Source organism: Anarhichas minor, unplaced genomic scaffold (genome assembly GCF_050575085.1).
Source record: "Anarhichas minor isolate MPS153535 unplaced genomic scaffold, ASM5057508v1 ptg000073l, whole genome shotgun sequence".
Taxonomy (NCBI): domain Eukaryota; kingdom Metazoa; phylum Chordata; class Actinopteri; order Perciformes; family Anarhichadidae; genus Anarhichas; species Anarhichas minor.
The window spans coordinates 8057010-8080116 of record NW_027466519.1 but is presented as its reverse complement, the minus strand read 5'-3'; the positions used below and the strand labels follow the sequence as shown (position 1 = coordinate 8080116).

The 23107-nt window shown below is 40.8% G+C and overlaps 1 protein-coding gene across 1 annotated transcript in view; it reads right to left on the bottom strand.

Annotated features, from left to right (window-relative positions):
- Positions 1-1609: 1609 nt before the first annotated feature.
- The window catches only part of LOC142935463 (ras-specific guanine nucleotide-releasing factor RalGPS1), a 66450-nt gene continuing 44952 nt past the window's right edge, over positions 1610-23107 (bottom strand). The window contains 9 exon segments of the mRNA XM_076079849.1: positions 1610-4926; positions 5660-5751; positions 5843-5948; positions 6267-6359; positions 6493-6598; positions 8472-8552; positions 9177-9225; positions 11713-11864; positions 12953-13079. Of these exon segments, the coding sequence (XP_075935964.1) occupies positions 4897-4926; positions 5660-5751; positions 5843-5948; positions 6267-6359; positions 6493-6598; positions 8472-8552; positions 9177-9225; positions 11713-11864; positions 12953-13079 (836 nt within the window). The 3' untranslated portion in view covers positions 1610-4896.

Below are 23107 nucleotides of genomic sequence, written 5' to 3'. Positions count from 1 at the left end.
CATGCACTGTGAGCTGTAAGGTCTTATATAGACAGGTGTGTGCCTTTCCTAATCAAGTCCAATCAGTTTAATTAAACACAGCTGGACTCCAATGAAGGAGTAGAACCATCTCAAGGAGGATCAGAAGAAATGGACAGCATGTGAGTTAAATATGAGTGTCACAGCAAAGGGTCTGAATACTTATGACCATGTGATATTTCAGTTTTTCTTTTTTAATAAATTTGCAAAGATTTCTACATTTCTGTTTTTTTCTGTCAAGATGGGGTGCTGAGTGTACATTAATGAGAAATAAAATGAACTTTTTTGATTTTAGCAAATGGCTGCAATGAAACAAAGAGTGAAAAATTGAAAGGGGTCTGAATACTTTCCGTACCCACTGTAGATAAGCACTACAGCACCGCGCTCCTACTGCAGGGTTACTTGTGGTTCATAGAGGAGAACTGAGCCTTCAGCTATCAAGGTCCTTCCTGTGGAACCAGCTCCCAGTTTCAGTCCTGGGGGCAGACACCACTCATTAGGAATAGGCTCCTCCTCTTTAACAAGCTAACAGTGAGGGCTGGCTCAGGTGAGCCCTGAACCGTCCCGTAGTGATGCTGCTATTGGCCTTCACTGCTGGGACGCCTCCCATCCATCTGTACACATTCTTGTCCCACTCTCTGCTACATTTATTATTACTATTTTTTATATTTAATAACATTATTACCACAAACAATTGCTATTAAGTTACATATCTTGCATTGTGCTACTGTTCTCCTTCCTCCTGACAAAGAGACTGTGTTCCAATATTACAATATTAATATTGTTCATGTTAATAATATTGTTCATGTCAATAATAATAATGATTCATTCTAGTTCTCTGGCTGCTCATGCAGAGCCAGGTTCTGCTCCAGCTGTCTGCCCGTAACAGGACGTGTCCCTTGCTACTGCCCGGTGCTCGCTCATGTTGGGTAAATAATATCAGAAAGTGTAGTTATATGAAAAGTGCCCTGAGATCATTTCTGTTATAACTTGGCGCTGTAAATAAAATTGACTTGAACATATACTTACTATCCATCATCGTCAAATATAAATCCTGCACACTGTACACACTGCATACCATGTACTGTACATAACAGACCACTTCAAAAAGTAATTCATAATTAATAATAATGTAATATTTCACTACCCATTCAATATTTATTTGACTTTGCACTATTTGTATTTGTTAACAATCTACACAACACTTGACTAGACAATGTTGTTGGTCATTGCTATATTTATATGTGTATATATATATATAAATATACACCTATTGTATGTGTATTGTAGTACTGTGTTTCTGTCCATGTTTTTAGCAGCAGGTCTGTCTGTATGTCAGCGCCCCTTCCTCAACACGTCATCATTGTACGATCAAACTTAGTATGGAAAGCATGATAACCAAATGTCATCAGAATGTTCACGTCTTGTTTTTCCGTCTCTCCTACACCCTTAGATGTAAACATCCCAAAATGAAAGCTGGAAGTCTGATGTTTCAGTTCAAAGCAGCACGACAACAACAATCCCTGTTAACACCTTCTGACTGCATATACTGTGTATCTTAATGCACAGATATTAGGATCCGACTCTGGTAAGACATTAAACAAAAGCATGTTCAGCTGTTTATTACATTCCACTTATTTACTGTCTTTACCCATCAAATAACGTTAAATATACTGTACACAAGCATGTCTCCACTCATCCAAATAGGACGCAACAATGTCGATCAATGCAGTTCAGCTGAAGTGCAACAATAATATAGTACAATAAACCAGAGCACAGGCTCAGTCATTCACAGGTGATGAGTGGAAGAGTGGACATTGTGTTATCTATCTATGAGGAACAGCTGTTATTCCCTAGTGGGTAGAGGACATTAGTGTTAATGTACAATAAAAAGAATGAATAGCAGTGTGTTAGTGGCTTCATATTGATATTGAAAACCAATTAGCAAACCCTTGAAACTTGCTTGAGTTCTTTCATCCATTTCATATGTAGTGTATACTTCAATACCTATATGCTGCAATAATCATCCTCGAGTCTGCTAATTGATTTTCCGACCACAAAGACATGAATGGAATCCACTGAACGCCTGGAACAGTACAGTCGATGAGCCTATGATTTGTATTAAATGGGCTTTACAGGCATCGGCACCACTAATTATCTTCTAAAACCTTCATGGCTGCATTCATCTGCAGACGGACAATAACACTGGAGAACAAAATCCTGCTTATTAAAATTGTCCACATTGTTTTAGTCGAGGACAATTAATGAAAGTTCTGAAAAGCAACACAGAGAACATTCAACTCAAGAGACTTAACATGATTACACTCGACAATTATATTCTTTCGTTACTGTTTTTCAATAGTTCTTGTTGTAATAATACAAATGACAGTTACTATGATACAACAGGGAAACATCAGAAATATGGCATCTATTAGTAAATGTATAATTTCACTTACGTTTTTTGAGTTCTACTCTTGAAGGATAATTCATATTTAATACAACTTGGATCTTTATCATGGCTGTGGTTTGGAACATCCAGTAATCAGAGGCTAACTGTGATGACCCATTGTTAACTGGGCTAACTGTGATGACCCATTGTTAACTGGGCTAACTGTGATGACCCATTGTTAACTGGGCTAACTGTGATGACCCATTGTTAACTGGGCTAACTGTGATGACCCATTGTTAACTGGGCTAACTGTGATGGCCCATTGTTAACTGGGCTAACTGTGATGGCCCATTGTTAACTGGGCGTTGTCCGTGTTTTCGTCTTACGACTTCATCCGTTTCACAGTGTGTTTTCAGTTTGGGACAGTTCATTGTAACCGTTTTGGTCGCCTAACAAATGTCTCTTTCTGCGTTCAGTTGTTCTTAGCTCCACCCTCTCGTGATACTTCTGGTTGCCAGAAAAAAAGAGATGGTAACGGCCAAAAATCAAGATGGCGACGCATGAAATTCGAGAGTCAAGGCTTCAAAACAGTAGTCCACAAAACAACGGGTGACTTCAACATACGGTCTATCGCAAAAGCTTCAGCAGGAAGTGGGTCTGGGTTCTTGGGTAGTACTTTTACCGTCCACCTACATGTCCTCTTCCTGATAGGTTCGTCTAACCTGGAGGTTTTTTTTTAACCTTTCTGATCATCTGACTGCTCGTGTATCTCGACCCTTCAGACTTGGGTTCAGCCTGGACAGGAGGCAGTAGTCTACATGGGCCAGATGGGATATGTAATCCCACCAGGGCGTTCTGTCTGCTTCAGGCTCTGTCCTGGTTTGCCCTAAGACTTTCTTCAAGCTTCTGTCAAGAACTTCCATAGGAGCATAAAGGTGCTGGTAGAAGAGCTTGTCAGATGGTAGAACAGCTGTAGATGCGTCTTGTGATTGGCTCTCACTTCTGGTTGGACAACACATTGTGCAAACGAGTTCATTTCTATCTTAACCCTTCTTTCTATCTCTAACCTGTTGTTCTTATGCTTCATCTTAACCTCACTGATGAACAAGGCAGAGATGTTTTAACCTGTGTTCCCAGATCTCAGTAATTACCCTGGAGAACAATATTATTATTAATGCTAAGAATGATTGCCAAGCCTTGTCCAATTCAAGTTGTAATAAAGCAGAATTATCCTTTAAATTCAAATAAACATTTTGCTTTTGAAGCAGGTTATTTAAAGGTACCAATGCTGATGGAATCTTTCCTTATTCCAATGTCCTTCAGTTAGGAGTCAAGCTAGTTTTAGGGTGGCTTCCCACCATCAGTCTCTGAGGAGCAGCTTCTTGCAGCAGGTGGTGAACAAAGATAATGATTGTACCATTTCCCTTTGATGGCCAACTGTCAAAAAAATAAACTCTTTTACAAATAAATACAGTATTTACAGACACACGTGATTGTTGAAAGCTTGGTACTTCATTGTAAATTGCTTTAACTTCACTCCACCAGCAGCCTTTGGCATACTGGTGTGGACAGTAACTGGCTCTGTTCTGCTGATTGTGTCCGTTGTTCATTTCCATGCTGTTGATTTGTTCTGTAGAAAATAGGAATTTTGCTTTTTGTAAACCTTGTTATGTACATCAGCAAACACCTGCTGAAGGGAACTGATCCAGGGTCGCTTCTTCATTTGACCAACAATTCATGGTTCCATAATAATAATAGTTATTTTGGAACAGATTCAGTCCAGCTGTGTGTCACAGGGCTGATGAAGACTCCCCTTCTGTCCTTTGTTGCTGCAGAGCTGCTCTTAAATGGTAATAATGAGACCTTCAAACAGGGTCACGTCTTTCATGCTCACGACAAGTTCAGAAGTTTGGACGTGCCTCGACGTCGTTGCGTACTCTTACTCCTGTAGGATGTTGAAAGAGCTATAGCACTTTCACAAATGCAACCACTGGAACAACAGGGGGCGTCTTATTCACCTTCCTGGGTTAAAAACCATTTGAAGGCCGTATAACACTGGTCTGCAAACCGAAGATCAGCATCAGTCAGCTAACACTGTTGTCCACATTTGTGCACTGATCGTTTCACCCAAACAGCAACCCAACATGGGCCAAAAAAACCAAAGTGCTTGCTCACATTTTTTTTAGCAGCTTAACAAATGACAGCGAACGATGAAGCTTCGAGAAAGTAACAAGAAACAACCTCACCAAAGTCTTCCATTGGCTGGATTGTTCCACAGATGACATCACATTTAGTCCTGGGGAAGAAGGAAGCAGGTGTGTTGGCGGTCACACATCCAGTATAAAAGAGCTTCTTCTACACTGTCAGATGCTTCTTGACTCTCCCACTTCAGTCGATACCATCAAATTCCACCGTGTTCCATTATTTAGTCTATACTTCACAAAGAAATGGGTTTGGCACAACAATGTCCCGCTGGGTGAGGTCTGCTCTCATTCAAATGACATGAGGTTTGCTGGTATCTGTTGAAAGAATGGTACATATTTAGCACAACAATAAGCTGCTGGGAGAATAAATACACCAAGTACACCAAGCCACTCGTAGGTCTTCTTTAGAGGCTACTCTATGTTTGTACCTCTGTAACGGTGGGAACTTCATCATTTTACCCTGGAAGGCATTTCTGTGAAGTTGTCAGTACTAGCATATCCATTCTTGAGCTAAATGTGTTTTGTTAAGTCACAGTGACCTTTGACCTGAATCAGATTTAATGCTGTCCAAGTGGACGTTTGTGCCAAATTTGAAGAAATCCGCTCAAGGTGTTCCGGAGTTATCGTGTTCATGAGAATGGACAAACAGACAAGACGGACATAATGCGTCAAGCGCGTCTGCATACAAATGGACATCATACAGAACAGTGTGCCATCATAGGTCATCACATGGTGCCGATATCAACCCCTTCTCATTGCCTGAAATGATCAATAATTTGCAAAAAAGTAAATTCAGGTAATAATTCAACTTTTAAACTCAGTCAGTTGAATTGTGGAGGTATTTTTGTCTAAGTATTGTGTTCATGCATTTAAATACAAATCAAAATCATCTCTTTGTAATTGTACACAGCGGTGAGAGGTCTCTGTGGATTGTTCAAGTATTTATGGTAAGAACTTTGCAGACCACATATCTTATACTGTATATTTAAATTACAATTCATCCGTCTCTTCAGCAAAAACAGTTGTTTCATCAGTGTGCTGAACATACCTGAGGTCTACTGCTCCTGCAAGCCTCCTCCAGGTTTTTGTGCCAGATGATGGCTGAAAACCTGGATCCGGTCTGGAACTTGTAAACATTGCCTGTGAAGTGACACAAATAGCTGCGTGTGAATATCTGAACTTAACGGACAAAGTAAAACAGCAGCAGCTCTGTCGGTGGAGCGGAGCGGACCTTTGTCTGGGTCGTTGAGCTGGAAGATGTTGGGTCTGGCTGAGTCATCTGGCAGCACCACCATCCATCCAGTCACACACACCTTCTTACAGGGGCTGGACTTGTACTGTGGCAAACACATGATTAACGTAGTTCAGAGTCACAGCATGGATGTGCATGTTATTATACATTACTAAACTGCTTTCTCATTTTTATGTTAGCATTCAGATTGACAGTACAAAGGATGTAAAAACACAGCTGTACAGCTGTTTATCACACTGTAGTCCATCTCACACATGTACTGCGCTGATATAGAAATCCCCTGGAGGAGCTGTGAGTGAGAACGAATCAGTTGGGGCAGACATTAAACAGACAGCTCCCTAGGACAAAGGTCTGTGTAATTTGCGATTGAGCCCATGTGTGAATACAGCAGGTTGTTACTTACGTGTTTCCTCTCTGAGGCCCTCAGTGCTTTCGCCCCGTAGAACGTCAGCGTTGATCCGGACAGAACGATCCAAAACCTGGTCCACGATGACAACTGCAACGCAGAAAAAGAAATGGTCACGCTGAAAACTCTCGTCAGATGATTCCTTTCCAACTTTTCTGACGTGGTCGGTGTTTAGAAGAAAACAGAGCGGCTTAAACCAGAGTGGTATCACAGATCAGCGCACCTTGGGCTTCCGTCCCTCCTTCAGCAGCGTTTTCCTTCGCAGGGGTCCTTCAACGGTCACGCTGCTGGCCTCACTGCATCCATAGCAGGAGTTGCCAGCAGAGGAGCTGAGGGCGATGGAAAGGGGAGAAAAGATGCAAGGGGGGGGGGGGGGGGGGGGGGTAAGTAAGAAACTGAAGCAGATTTGTGACCAGTATTAAGAGTTCAGTGTTTGACACAATATGATGCTCTGTGACAGTGACGAGACTCACTTCTCTACTACTCTCTATCAGCCTCAATAGACCAGAATTCAATGCAGGATGTGTGGGTGTGGCCATATGCTTGGAAATGTAACCCTCTGTTACTTCTGTCCCTATGATGATGCCATATTTGACTTCATGATAGTCCAGGCCATAGAATGTACTGTATATAAAGTTGGATGACATCACAGCTCCCTGTAGAGTGAAGCCAAAACATCTCCATCGCCCCCTTTTGGCAGGTTGCAGTATAGGTCATGAATTGCTACGTTAGCGGATGGGACATGGGCCAAACTAAAAAAAATCAAAGTATGCGCCAATTTATTTTAAAGATGTTTCTGGAAATGTATGAAGATTAGGAGATGTAACTTTAACGTTCCATAACCTTGATTGTCTGCTTTCTACCCCTTTATCTAAAGTCATTGGTTCATACTGTCACTTTATAGAGATATTATGGTTAGTTGTAGCCAACCAGCTCGTGTGGTGCTAATGGAGCAGCTAGGTAGCTCTCACGCTAACAAGCTAGCGGCCGTGCTCGCGACTGGGTCGGGCGCGGCCTCGACACCACGGCTCCACTAACCGATCACTACTGCGCAGCCTCTGGCTCCGAATGTGCAAGATGGCAGCTCCCGTATCCGCGATATTTTGGCTTCATTTTTCTACAGGAGGAATCAGAGACGCGTCGTCCTTCTGTATTAACAGTCTATGCTATAGACTCTGAGTATGACTATTGTAGAATAAATGCAATGTGAACAAAGCGGAATGAAAATAGTGTGATCACACAACAGTGTATGACAATGACAGTGACTTTAAAGTTTTTATTCTGAAAGTATCCTGTTCTACAGGATGACATTGAAAACCCCGTTTCAGACTGTGATTGTAACTACAGGGTCAGCTCAGTAGGGATGTAACGGTTACTGGTTTCACGATAAACGGTCCGTTTAAAACTTATTTATCATTATCATTTACCGCCAGTGTATTGCAAGGCCGGCCTAATGTTGGTGAGTTGTGGCCGGTTGAGACAGAATGAGAGCGACCATGTGTGTGTGAAGGTGTGTAAGAACATAGCAGTGCAGTGTGTGTACGGTTTATTTGTTGGTGAATAAATGCTACAACTCCTCAAGAACCAAGTCAAGTTCCTGTGTCTTGCTAGCCACCTGCTGACCAAAGCGAACCGGGCTAACTTAAGGTGGGCTGACCTTTAAAGTGGACCAGCTATTCTGCGACGTGGGTCGACTTCGTCACAAGACTCCTCTGTAGACATGTCAATTGTTGGGGTAGTTGCTATTACTTAAATGCAACACAGATTATAGACTTTGTGTGTGTATGTGTGTGTGTGTGTGTGTGTGTGTGTGTGTGTGTGTGTGTATGTGTGTGTGTGTGTGTGTGTGTGTGAAAGAGATAAAAATAAAATAAAAGAAAGAAAAAGAATCATCCAGGTTTTGAGAAATGTGTTGATGACTGGGTATTGATCCTTTGGTATTCATCATTTTTCTAACAGTAAAATAAATCAGCATCCCTATAGACAGCTGTATAAAGAAAATCAGCCACTGTACTTGGAGCTAGGAAGTACAACCCACAGTCAGATTAATTTGCTGAAAGCTAAAATAAAAATGACCAGCATGCAGTGAAGGGATGAGGTGAGATAAACCACAGTAAGAGTCTAGCTTCTGTTACCCCATAAAGAAGAGCTCATTCTTATTTAAAGGGATATCGCCCTCTTACTCTCCTACTTCCACTGTACCTGTAAACATAGCTGCGGCTCCGGGGGGAGTTGCGAAGCGGGACCCTCCAGTTGGGGCCCAGTGTTGCGTACATGCGGCCCCTGTTTGTCACACATTGTCACAGTCAGTCTCAGGCTCATGGATTTTACTGTTTGATAAAAAGAACTGTTCAATGTATCTCACGTCACCAGAAGAACCCAGAGTGTAAACTAAAGCAAATTTAAACCATTCACAGTACTGAGATACATACATGGTCATATTGTCCAATCACAGCCTGTTTATAATCTGCCTCTCATGGATACATTTGAAATATTTATTCTATGTTCTTGCTGGGACAAACATAGATATACAGTATGATTAACATGACATAGGGTGTTAGCAACATTCAAATACATTGATATTATATGCATAATGAATATGCAGAGTCTTTTAAAAATGTTGCACTAAGACATTTTTGGTTTAGTCTTTTCATGGGATAACTGTCTAAAATAACGTAAAAAAATAAATAAAAAGAATCTTGTCAGCCTCATTCTCCAACAGAACCTGTCTGTTGGTTTGCGATGACTTTGAGGTGGTGACGTTGTTTAAATGGGATGAAAGCAGGTGGGAGGCAATCGTTTTTGTCCTTAGCTTGATATCTAAATACTTAAATAAACCACTTAAATGCTAGGCACACTTTACTTGACATTTTAAAGTAATTTAAATATGTAATGATTGGCTCTCACCTCTCCATTCCAGGTGACAGCTCCTCCCCAAAAGAGCTTTCACTGCTGCCTGTCAGGCAAAACACAAGAGTTTATGAGGAAAGCTAATCAGGCATTTATATACATATATACTGTATATACATATAGATCAGTGGTGGGCCGTGCATTTTATACCTGGGCCTTCACTGCTGTCCTGCAGCTAAAACACCTCCTAATAACCTCATGATGGCGCCACAGCTACGGTTATTTGTTTCTAGGGGTTTAATACTACACGTATTCGTATTAAACCGTTTGGTACAAGGCTTATGAACCGAACAATACGTTTGAATAATACTAGTGCATTTGGAAAATTCAGAAGCTTAAATTGTGGGAAATATAATATTTTCGGTGGACTGCGCTCACGTAGGAGACAACGGGCTGTGACCTCTGAACCCAGAACAATGACATAAAACAGCTGAGGCCCCGCACTTCTGGGAGGCTACGCTAAACTAGCTTTACAAACAATAACTCCGTGCATGACGGTATGCTTCGTAATTAACGGACAATGCATATAGTCCAAATCTATATAATTAACACAATGACAACAACAAACTCACAAGAACCAGTCACATATATTCATATGACAACAAAGCAACAAATCCATCCAGCAGACCAGCAGCAACACGCATTCTGCTACACACTCGAGGGCCATTCAGATATTAGATGTAAAAAAACAAACGCAGTTGACTTACCAAATGCTGTTCACTTAAAGACAAAGTCCATCCTCCTTTCTTTGTTGACAAAGAGTTTAATCCCAACTCACTAATCCATTCCTCCTCCTTCAGCCATTGAGTGTTAAAAAACAAAGCTAGATAAAATAAATAATCTACACCAAGCAAAATGCTAAAAATGTCATAATTTCTTCCATATCTTTCAATTTGAAATCTTACTACTCCGACTAAGCCTCTGCTTAAATTTCGTTTTCCAACAGTCACGTGCTCGCCCACTGACCAATCACAGCACACACTGCACCTCACAGCGCACACTGCACCTTAAAACTGAGCTGCACGTAATGCTGATGTACTTGTAGGCCAGCTAGCAGGCTCTGGCACGTCAAAGAATACGCCCAACATGTCAAACTAAAGATCTGATTGGTTGAAGACTATGACAATCAACAATATCGTCCCCATTCACTTAAACTGCACATGGATGCACTTGTGAGTGTGCAGGCCTCGGGCCTCTCTTACCTAGAGACACAGAGGTGAGATCTGATTGGATAAAAGCTCTACTTAAAACAAGCTGCACTGGAAGCAGAGCAACTGAGGAAGACAGTAGCTGTGCAATGAGAAAATAAGATAATGGGAAAATGACGGCACGTATGAGCCTCAAGACGCACCGTCACAAGAAGAATACACGAGTTGTATGAAAAGGAGACAACTACAAAAGCGACGGTGTTACAACGTGCACCAGCTGTTGCTCTCACTGGAGACTACTGGACATCGCTGGGTAACCATCATCACCTCGGAGTTACAGCATTATATTGATGAACAGTAGAGCTGCATTCACATGCTCTGACTGTCATGAAGACACACATTTAGCTGAAACGTGCTGAAACATTTTATTCATGTTGCACAGCAGTGGAACGTTTCACATACAGTCACACACTGAGCACAGATAGTGAAGAGATAGAACTGCTGCTGTGTAAAGAGAATGCTGCTGTTAACAAGAACCTGATGTGTTTAAAGTGTTTGCAAACCAAATGTTATTGACCTTTTGTTCATATAGCAGTGCTTTTAAAATAAAAGTGCACAATACACTACTTTTCATTATTGAACTTTATCGCGATTAATCGCAAAAAGTCCATGCGATTAATCGCGATTACAAATTGTAATCGTTGCCCAGCACTAATTAATATATATATATATTTAACATGGGCGGAGGCAGAAAGTGGACGGCGCTTCTCTGCAAACCGCGGTGCCCGGCATGAGACGATGTACACCTCAGTGCTGCTTAAGGTGCTTGATCAAAAATGAAGCAGGCACTTCATTCAGATTACACAAAGAGTAAAAATAAAGACCGATCGTATGATAGCTTATGAAAAGTTAATTCTCATTTTTCGTGCGTACTTCAAAAAATGTCCAGCAGCACGAGCGATCAGTGTGCCTGTGTAAACTCCTGCAGTGTTTAGGAGACAAGACTACTTGGTCAGGTTTAGGAAAAGATCGTGGTTTTAGGTTTGTTATATAAAATAAGTATGATTGCTACGTAACTTACCCACGCGGCGTTAGTTCAATAAATAAGTTAAATAAGGTAAAATAAGTCAACAACAAGTCCTGTGTCTGTTTGACCCCACCATCCACCCAGACCCCCTCCCTACGTGAACTTTGTTGCTCTTTATATTAAGTCACCTGACTTTCTTAGCGGGCAGCCCTGCACGTCCTGGCTCACTGTGACATAGGTTATAAATTACAGTGTTACACTTCTACAGCATGGACACAGCGTCATTGTATCTGTCATGAAGCGAATGTCATTGCATGTTATAATGTTGAAAATAATGAACCGTACCATGGATACATACCTAGAGACAGGCCGTTGGACACAGACGTACTGTGCGGGTCATTTCTCACTGGACTCTGAGACTCTAAGAAGCTGTCGTCCAGCAGGTGTCGTGCTTTCTCTACGGGAAACGTGGTGCTCCGGCTCTCTGACATGCCGTACTGACACATCATGCTGCGGACACAACGGGGAAAACATTTTCATATCATGTGAGCCATTAATATAGTTGTATCTCACCATAGTGTGCTGCCTGGCTTATGCGTTTGGTGAATGGAACATGATTACCCTTTTACCAACTTACTGCTGCTCTGCATGTATCAATAAATATAATCAGTATTGTTTAGCTGTGTTTTGTTGCTTTCTGTTGCTTGAATGGCTACATATTACTGCTGTATTATTATTATTATTGATATCTTTATTATTGTTATATTATTATTACTGTTATTATTTATAATACAATTAGTAGTAGTAATAACAACAACAACAACAACAGTACTACTACTACTAATAATAATAATAATAATGATGATAATTATTATTATTATTATTTTTATAATTATTCTGATTATTTTATATATAAAGCACCTTTCAAAACTACCGTTACAAAGTGCTTCACAAACAAGCACAAATAAAAGAAAGCAGAAGAGCAATCAAATACAAATAAAACAGCTAAAAGTGAAGATATAATAATGGATGAAAGCACACATAAGAGCAGATAAAATAAGTGACATATACAATAATTACAAAAAAGCCTAACGGTAACATTCAGTCTTGAAAGATAATTTAAAAGAAGTCAGTGAGTTTATAGTCTGAAGTTCCTCTACAAATGTTATTTGTATTATTCTACAAACACGTTGCGGTTTCCTGTTACAGCGTGACAATCAATCACTATTCTGCTACACTGTGGCGCTACACTGTGATGCTACCTCATCTGAGTCTGTCTGCTCCTGGTGGTAAAGTGCATATCAAATGTAGAAACGTTGTTTTACACAGCCTCAGGTATTATTCTGTGCAGTAACTCATTCTTTTTCATTTATAAATGAAATTTCAACACAGAAAGAGCTTTTTTTTTTTTTTTTTACAACTAAACGCATTGGGAGTTGATGAGGAAGTTTAGCCCCGAGAGGTTCCACAGCTTATTCAACACTTTTAAACTTGTGCGTGTATGAGTGTGCAGGTTAGGCTTTAACATGGGTTTAGAGAGACGTTAAATGTTGTAGGAATCCTGAATATACCTTCGGGGTAAGACCTGTCACACTCACTTGTTTCCCAGACTGTGGCTCTTCCTGTGGTGAGAGGGAGGGGGGGTGGGGATATGAACCCCCACAGAGGCGTCGGGGCAGGTAGGCCGTCGGTTATACCGCAAAGAGGCAGATACCTCGGACAGACCTGAAACACAGAATAATGTCATTACTATTATCATCAGAGATGAGGGGTCATTGTTATGCTGCTGATTAGTGCTGGGCGGTATACCGGTTCAATACGGAACGCAATAACAATCCAGCTATGCAAAGACATGGTCCCGCTACAGACAGTCGAGAAAGACGGGTTCAGAGCAATGATTAAAACACTGGATTCAAGGTACGTCTTACCGAGGCGACAATACTTCAGCCAAACTGCTATCCCAACATTATAGGAACAAACGAGCACAGCCTTTATACATGATGACATTAAAATGTTTTTATATTCTATGTACTTCTGACAGTAGAGTAAGCATAAACATATATAAAAACACAGTCAAGGAAAAAAACAAATACCGTGATATACCGTGAAACCGCCAGAATCTTAGAAAAATACCGTGATACACATTTTTGGTCATACCGCCCAGCACTAGTGTTGATTAAACAGACTTATAGATACATCTCTAGATGTTGACAAGGTTTCTTTTTAATGTTGAGTGTATAATTGTTAGAGGCATATACACAGATATATTTATAAAGTATTCCTTTACTGTAACAAACGTGCTTATTTGAACCTAAACCACAATCTTTCTCTAACCTTAACCAAGTACTATTGTTGTGTAAGTAAACCTAAAAACTAAGCAAACCTACGTTGGAAGTTATTTTAAAAAGAGACTATATGCATGTAACAAGCAGAAACTGTTTCCTGTAAACACAGCAGTTTATTTTGAAGAAACACTATGCTTGTAGCGAGCAAAAACTGACACGCCGTCCCTAACGCGTCCAAAGCATAGACTGGGACGTAGTCGTCGTGACGTCACCCATTGGTTTGTGGATTGACATTTTGAAGCCTCAAGTTTGGCTAATTGGCCGTCGCCATCTTGGCTTTTTTGCAACCAATGAACGGAAGTGACCATATTTGGATTGTGGAGGAGTGACGTAGAGATGCAGTGTACAGCTCTGGTAGCAGCAGCGACCTGTCAATCACACTAAGCCCGCCCTAAAGCATACCCTGCTTTATGGTCTATGTGACTCTAAATGGACCATAATTTACTAAATGAACATCCTGCTGTATTGAAGAAGACTTGAAACTAGAGATTGAGACCATAAACTCATGTTTACAATGTTTACTGAGGTAATAAATCAAGTGAGAAGTAGAGTCATTTTCTCATAGACTACCAGACAGTCAGACCTTTTTTTTCCAACCAGAGGAGTCGCCCCCTGCTGGACATTAGAGAGAATGCAGGTTTAGGACACTTTAGCATTGGCTTCACTCGGCAGAACCGGAGGTTTCAGCCTGGTCCAAAACTGACCCCTGGAAAGGTACCTAGAGCATCATAGTTTGAAGCGCTGGGACACTGACCAAGTGTCGGTATTTGACGAGACCCGGCTACATAATATCGGATTAGTGAGTGGTGCAAACTCCCAAAACCATTTGAAATGACCCCAAAACTAAATGACACACAGTAAACCTGTGCCCTCTGTGTCATTGCCTGCTTAGCGAGGTTGGTAACTACATGAATCAGATCCACTAGATGGAGCCAGCGAGGCAGAGAATGAAAAGAATAAAAAAATCATTATTTCCATCGGAAACCAATCCCTTCAACTGTAGGGACTCTGTCTAAATGTTCTGTGTGAATGTGTTAACAGGTCTGCCCATATAATGCTATCATCAGTCCAGCCAGAGTTCTGCTCAGCTTCTGGCAGGACTGAGTTGGATTGGTAAATTAAATCAGAGTTATCACGTGCATTATGTGGCGGTGGAACCTCTGAGTCACTCTGTTCCCTCTCACTGGAAACCCACTGGGGCCATTCAAGCAGCTTGACGTGACCAGTTTGGACCAGGCAGGGGAGTCTATGTTCATCATGCTCAGCTTGGAATGCTTCTGACTTGTACAAAGTCATTTTGTGGTGTTAAGTACCACGAGCATTAGAGTAGGAACCGCTGCATTAGAGGACAGACGGACTGTGATTGTGCCTGTTGGGTATTTTGGTGGGGGAAGCAGATAGATTCCCACTGATGATGTTTCTATGGAATTTGTTCAAATTAGAATCTTTCCTTCAAACAAGAGGAAAATGTTGACTCATCTGCAATTTTGTAATCGCGAAACCTATGTGGTAAAGTCAGAATTACAGGAATGTAATGTGGCAGGATAAATTGATCCCTCTGGGATCAATTTATAGGCTGGCTTAATGAATCTACTATTGGCTAGTAAAGACACATGCTGGTTTGGGTTGCTGCGGCTTGCTTTCTGCACACTCAGCAGAATAGCACCCAAGTCTGAATACTCACTTCAAGTATACAAATGTTATTCTTCTTCTCCCCACACAAATTCACGCAACGCCTAATAATGTCGATATCAGGCGCCCTGGGAATGAATACTGATTCACCAAAGACATCCAGATAAAAATGTTAACGTTTTAAGTTTACAAACTTCATGTCAGTGTTTCAAAAGCACTACTGAATTTGATTTATGATCATATTTTGTTTTGTTCATTCACTGCAAGAGATATAAAGACAATTTACAATAATTTGAGAAAAAAAAACATGACTGAATCAAAATACATAACACTGAAATTGAGTGACATAAGCAATATTTCTTGGGAATTTTAACAAAGAAGCCAAGAGGTGGAAAAAAATGTTGAGGTAGAGGTTGTTTAAAGAATAACACCAATAACTATCCCAGATGAGTTCTATCTACAGACGAGTAGAAGAGGGTTTCAACAGTTCCATTTTCAATGAAAAAATTCCATTTAATGTTAGCGAGCATTTCATAGTTAGTGACAGTCAAAATGATGTCGGCGGAGGCATCAACTGTAGCTAACATTAATTCTGTGCGTAACTTGACGAAAAGCCAAACTTTTGGCTGTTGTCTTGTTAATGTGCTCGCTGCAAATCAGCCAAAAATTATCTGTTAATCCATGAAAAGGAGCACTAATACTATTCTGGAGGGCCATGGTGGCTCTACACTTTATTTTGGTTTACCATTTTGCTAAATACATGTGGGTGTCATTTGCTTAATGCAGCCGATAGGAAGATGCACACACACACACTAGGACTGGCAGCTTCAACAACGCAGGCACAAACAGAAAAGCTGTGATCTCACAACAGGAGCTGGACATGTCCTTCTGATGTTAGCACATCTCTAAACTACCTCAGCTGCTGCTGAGACACTGCACTTACTGAAGTCGTGAATGCTCTTCTGCTTTCTATGGATCTGGAATCCACCGCAGTGCTTCTTTTGCTGGACCTCAGTCTTCGTTTTGATACTGTTAATAATTGTATAAACCTTGAGCGATAGGGTAAACAATTTGGCGTATCTGGCCTTGCTCTGGCGTGGTTACAATCTTACTTACCCTGAGTAATACGACATCAACAAATACAAAGTACCTCAAGGCTCTGTTCTCGGCCCTCTGCTTTTCTCTTATCTTTATATTTCACCTCTTGGCCAAGTTATACGCAGTCATCAAATTAATTTCCACTGCTATGCTGATGATACTCAGCTCTATATGCCTATAAGCGCGGATGATCCGTCCCAAATGATTGAATTTGAGGCTTGCTTGTCTGCTGTGAAAGACTGGATGTTTAGTAATTTCTTGTTCCTAAACTCTGATAATACTGACATGCTGGTCATTGGCCCTGCTCAACATAGACAACAGTTTGATCAAGTAACAGACAACTGTGTGATATCTCAGAGTTGAATCGAACACAACACTAAGATTCTTGTCGAACTTTTTCTTTTGATCAGAACGTTAAAGATATCACCAAGATCACCTTCTTTCACCTACGCAGCATAGCTAAAATCTGATATTTTTCATTCATGGCTGATGCAGAGATCCTAATCCACGCCTTTGTATCATCCAGACAGGATTATTGTAACGTTTTATTGTAAGGCTATGTGCTAGAAGTCTTCATTAGCTCCCAATCCATGTCAGACCAGACTTTACGGTGCTTCTGGTGACTTATAAATACCTACCTGATCTCTTTATACCCAAATCAGGACTCTCCACTCAGAATACAGGGCTCCTGTCTGTCCCCAGAATGAAACAAAGTCAGCTGGCCAAAGGCCCTCTTCCTAGCCTGCCCCCTTCCTTTGGGATAACCTTGCTATGGAGGTATCATTTTTTGCCCTAACTTTCAGTTAGTTGCTTATTCTTTGACTACTTCAGACCGTGTACCTGATACCATTATATTTCCAGCTGGTTGGTCTCAGCCAAGTATTTAAAATCCTTGTTAGTCCTGCCAACGAGAATACCGTATTTTCCGCACTATAAGGCGCACTTAAAAGCCTTTAATTTTCTCAAAAAACAACAGTGCGCCTTGTAATCCGGAGCGCCTTATATATGGATCAATTGGTTAATTGGTTGATCCATACTGGTTGTACACGGCGCTCTGTCAAAATGTTTCAGTACGACTGGTAAACTACAAAGCCGCACCGCGGTAAACACCGGTACTGTGCTTACTCCTAGTCCAACACCACTTGTGTGTATAAAGACCCCAAAATGGCACCTTTCAAGAGACACGCTTACGACGCTATTCTATTCTATGCGCCTTATAATCCGGTGCGCCCTATATATAAAAACAGTTCTAAAATAGGCCATTCATTGAAGGTGCGCCTTATAATCCGGTGCGCTTTATAGTGCGGAAAATACGGTACTGTGAACTTTCTGAAAACCATGGCACTCCTTATCTGCATTCATGGGCTATACTGTATATGCGTTATGAAAAATTGAAATGAGCTAATATTCTTGGGATGATCTGAGCTAGAGTCACGTACAGCACCACCACCAGAGGGCTTTCTCCCTGTTTACAGCCGTTATGTATGAACATCATGTCACGTGGATTTTCTCTTGTTTTTGTCCTTGCACACATTCTGCTCCCCCATGTCATCCTACACTGACTGGTTGTACATGGAGAGAGTGAGTAAACCCAATTCTTCTGTTTGGCAGTGTGTGAAGTGCATGACACTTGTTTATTCTGAATGAGCCAACAAGCCAGGGGACACAGCCAGAACAGGCCTTTCCTGCCATGTTATATAAATGATCATCGGAACAGCTTAAGCAGGAAAAATCGGCTGTTTTTGTGTCCTGATGAAACACTCATATATCATTCAAGTCAGAACAAATATATGTACAAGTCCATTCAAAGCAGCACGTTTGATATACACGTTGAATAGTGAGTAAAAGGAAAAGGGGAAATTACTTAAAATGCACATTTTTCATCAGTTACGTTCACATCTACATTTAATGTGTACAAGGCAGCCTGTCTGCTGTACTTTTTTGCTGACCCGTAATGGTGGAAAGTAACTAAGTACATGTACTCAAGTATACTTCAGTACGATTCGGAGGCTCTTGTACAGTGTGTTTGCTTTCTTTTTTCACTTTATACTTTTTTCCGCTACATTTTAGAGGCAAATATTACTTCACATCAGCTTATAAAATACAATACATGGGGTTACTCCAGGTATGTAAGAGAGAGAATGACTTAAACCAATCGATTTTCTGCACAGTATTGTTAGTGTTTAGCATTCATTTGGACAACTTCTAGACGAAGGCAATCAACAGACCCAGCAGCGCTGCTTTGGATGCTAAGCTATTAAATGTCATGACGGAGTCACTTAAATGTAATATTTTTGTTAAAATCAACTCATCGTCATCCACACTACACTCTGGAATCCACAGTGGCTGACAACCAACTCAAGCGGCTGGACGGCAAGTGGGAGGACCTGGAAGCCAGATCTAAGAGGAACGTTTGTGGCCTAACTTCTCTGCCTGGAGGACAAATCCCATATTCCATAACGCACATCTTTCCCTACGCACAAAACCAAAAGATGGCGGACCACCTCATTCATTCATGGTCAGAGTTCACTACTTTCAGGTCAGAAACCAGAACCTGCAACTAGCTTGATAATCTCATGCTAATTTATCATAACGGGAAATATTTTTTAACGAGCTAGGCTGGTGTGTCACAATGAGAAAAACATGTCTTTATGAGAAAAGATAACATTGTATTTTTTTTTGTCTCGGTGACAGAAGCCACACGTTCACCCTGGGGCCAAACCTTTCCCTGTAATAGCTCAGACACATGGTTCCTTCCTAAATGACTCACTGCTGTTTATTACAGCGGCTGATGCACGGTGCACTCTTGGCACAAAGAGATTATTTTGTAATCAACAGGCACTGAAATTGAAACCTTTCAGTCCAGTGACAAGCACCTTATCACTGTCACTTTATAAAGATTAATAGCACCAGATTGTCTTAAACGTAATCATATGATAAGTGGTGGAGAGAGAGAGAGAGAATAGCAGCTCCTAACGATTACAAACAAATCCCAGCATGTGGCTGGCCGGCCTGTGAGACATGAGTCTATGGAAAAGGATCAGTGCGTTTGTTCCCCGAGGACACGGCTGTGGAACGGCTGACATGTTGCTGCTGTTAGCTGCATCGTTAACTTATTCTACGACTTCAAGCTCAAGCAAGGAAAACCCTGGCTTATTATAGGAGTTCATTTATCAAAGAATAAAGCTGATTATTAGTTACATAGTATTGTGAAACCACAGCATGTCGGACTTCTAAAACAAAACTATTTTTCTATCCATTCCCTCGGCTGTGTGTGTTTCCTCCGCGTGTCGGGCTGACGAATCTTTAATGATCAAACTACATATAAAAACAGAACTCTAATGTAATCACACTCACACACAGAGCAGAACATTAACGTATGCAGACAAAACAAATACCGACGCTTGGTCAGTGGCCCAACGCTTCAGACTAAGACTCTCTCCGTACCCCTCTAGTGTCAGCTTTGGACGTGGAGATGCATTTTAATGCCGGTTGTAAAGGGTCTTTGATACCTTACAGTCTCTGAACACCTGCAATGTTTCAGTGAGCTCTGTGTGGTTTGTATGCTGAGAGTTTTCTTGTAATTGTGAGAAAAGGTTAAGGCGGTTATCAGTCATGGCTGTTTGAGAAGACAGAGGCATGATGGTGCTACCTGATTCAATTACATCACTTTGAGGATTTATGGGTTTTTATTTGCAATGGATATTATTATCTTCTGTCATCAAGTTACTCACAGAATTAAGATTCATCAGTAACAGCTGATATGAACTGCCGACAGGTGGAAGTGACGGTCTGCGCTGGCTGTGGTGAGAGTCTGCTACCTGGATGTTTGTACACTGCTCTTTGTTAATGACAATCACAGAGTAGAGATCAATATGAATATGTGTATTTTGCTAATACGGATGTCAAAACTCAGTCACTTACCAGTGCGTCCAAATAATTGTTCATTCACACAGTCTATGTCGTCGACCTTACATGGGTTGCAAAGAGGCATTGTTTATGTATTCACAATGTATCGCTTTATATTTAATGATCGGGGATGTCCGATTCTGTAAACAGCTTTCCAAAGTTACCGAACTAGATAAATTATGAGACATTTTCTTGTAAATCATAATTACGAGATAAGGTGTATTGTTTTTTTCTTTTCTTTTGTGAATGTATTGCACTTCTGTAAATTTCCACTCGCATATGCAGCAAAATGCAGAAGAGGAGCGCTGCGACACCAACAACACAGTAGAGTCAAGTAAGGATTGAAATGTGATCGGCTTTCATCCGATACGATCCATTCAAATAGATTGATCCTTAAGATCATCTCACGACATCTCTACTTACTCTTATTATCAAATTAATCAAATGACTTCCCAAAAAAAAATGTAATTGATCAAAAAAAAAACTGAAAAAGGGGAAAAATAACTTCTTCCAACTGGAGAAGTAGGACGCAGGCCAGTTTTTTATTTTTTATTGATAAATTACTATCATAAATTATTACTCAAATGATTAAGAAACTTTTTAAATTGTTATGGTTTTGACTGATCTGTTAACTAATGCTTCTAAGGGTTTGGATGTGAATTTCTTCGGCATCACTTGAACATTGGATCAGGCTAAACGCCCTCACTGACATATACGCAGATGAAAGCACAGCTCACACACGTTGATGTGGCTCTGGGTTCATCCCTCTTCATTACTCTGACCTACATCCAGCTCTTGGCTTGTTCTTACTGCATTGCATTACATTACATCACCGCAGCCCAGTCCAGATGAACCCCTCCTAACCCCTGCTCAACACAAGAAAGGAAAATAAAGGAAGTGGACTGGCCCTCGGCAACATGTCCTCATGGAGCTGTTCATGCACTATGGGGTCAGATCAGTCTCAATATTAATAAATGCGCACAGAGGGATTCACAAATGCATTTGATTGTGATTCATATATGTCCACAAATAAATGTATTCCACACCAAAGCTAACGTTAGCTGTCCGACTACTTTGCTCTTTTCCCTTTCTACCCTGTTCCCTACCTGAGCATGACGTAAGAGAATACCCTCATGGAGACATCCGATTGGCCACAGAAAATGTCCTTTTTATTAAAAAAAAGAAAGAAAGAAATTTGTGGATTTCTATTTCTACATATATTTAGAACAAGACACGTGTGTGTGCACCAGAAATACACTTGTGAATCTCATTTTTTTGTGTGCATTAAAAATATATTTTTGTGGAGAGAATCATTTATATAGAAATCACAAAATAATTTGTGCATCCTTCCGTGTGCATTCATTAATATTGAGACTGATCTGACACCATACTGGCCTGCAGCTGCTCACCTCCATGAGGACCTCAGAGAGCACAGAGAGGTGAGGCAGGGTGGAGGACATGATGGAAATCACACTGACACATTGTTTGTTAGTGCACTCAGGACAGCCAGCTCATTCTCTGCTGTTTTCTTTTCCAATCCAATCAAAATATAATCAATCAAGTGTCAATATGGAAACCTGCTGTGACTAACTCAACCTGCAGAAAGCTATGGGTGACCATTTACCATTCTGCTGTGGTCTAAACACTGCACTACATGCATGTCATTAATCAAACAGCTTCTCTTCTTTATGCTCATAAAGGGATAGATGCGGGAGATCAGAGCATCATCTGAATTGTTTGGGATGTTGGACACTGCTCTCAAGTGCTTTATCTCCAGATACTTAACTGTTACTCTCGGGAACTTCACATAATCTACTGTCCCTCTGAACTGTGGAGTACCCCACGGTTCTGTTCTAGGTCCTTCTTCTAGTTGGTATTTACAGGATTCTTGCCACATGCCCAATAATACATAATCCAAACTTTCATCACTATGCTGATGACACGCGACTTTATGCATCTGTAAATTAAGGAACATACGAAAGCCCTGAGAGGCAGTTTTTTGTTTGTTTTGGGGGCAACGTTGATCTCCTACGTAGGAGATGAGTGGATCTGAATCTAAAATCTCTTGTAGCAAAAGCTAAAATCTCCCGTGCATTAGCCCACTAGTTTGATTAATCAATTGAAAACAGTGGCAGTCTTACAGGGGATTACGTTGGTCTATTTCTTGGTCAGGCACTGTAACATCCTAGCATCTTATCGTCACTATGAGGTTGACAAGCAATCAGGCAGACACTCTAGGGGAGTCATTGTGGCTGGTAACAAAATGTAACTATCCTTTAAAAAGGAACTTGGCATTTTTAAAAGTTAAACGAATGAGATTTAACATGTTAATTAGTGAGCGTTAGAGGTGCTGGGAGGTGAATATTCTAACCTTTGGACAGAGGCAGGATAGCTGTTTCCCCCTGCTTTTCAGTCTCTCTGCTAAGCTAAGCTAAGATAATCGCCTGAATACTGTAGCATTCACATTCAGTGTACAGACATGAGATGGATAACATGAGAGGGTATATTGTCATATATTCCTTGGCAAGAAAGCAAATAAGCATTTCCAAAAATATCTAACTTATGTGTTCTTTTATATCGACATATTTCTTCAACACCGCAAACATTAACTGGTCCTAGCAAACTGCTACCAAAAGCTTCTGAGTTGACTTAAAATGATGTTGGGAAGGACACATTCACGAAAATGTGAAACGCAATAATGAATTGAAAACAAAACTTCGCTCAAAAAAATCAGACGGATTTTCTGGAGCTTTGATGAGCGGGCCGTCC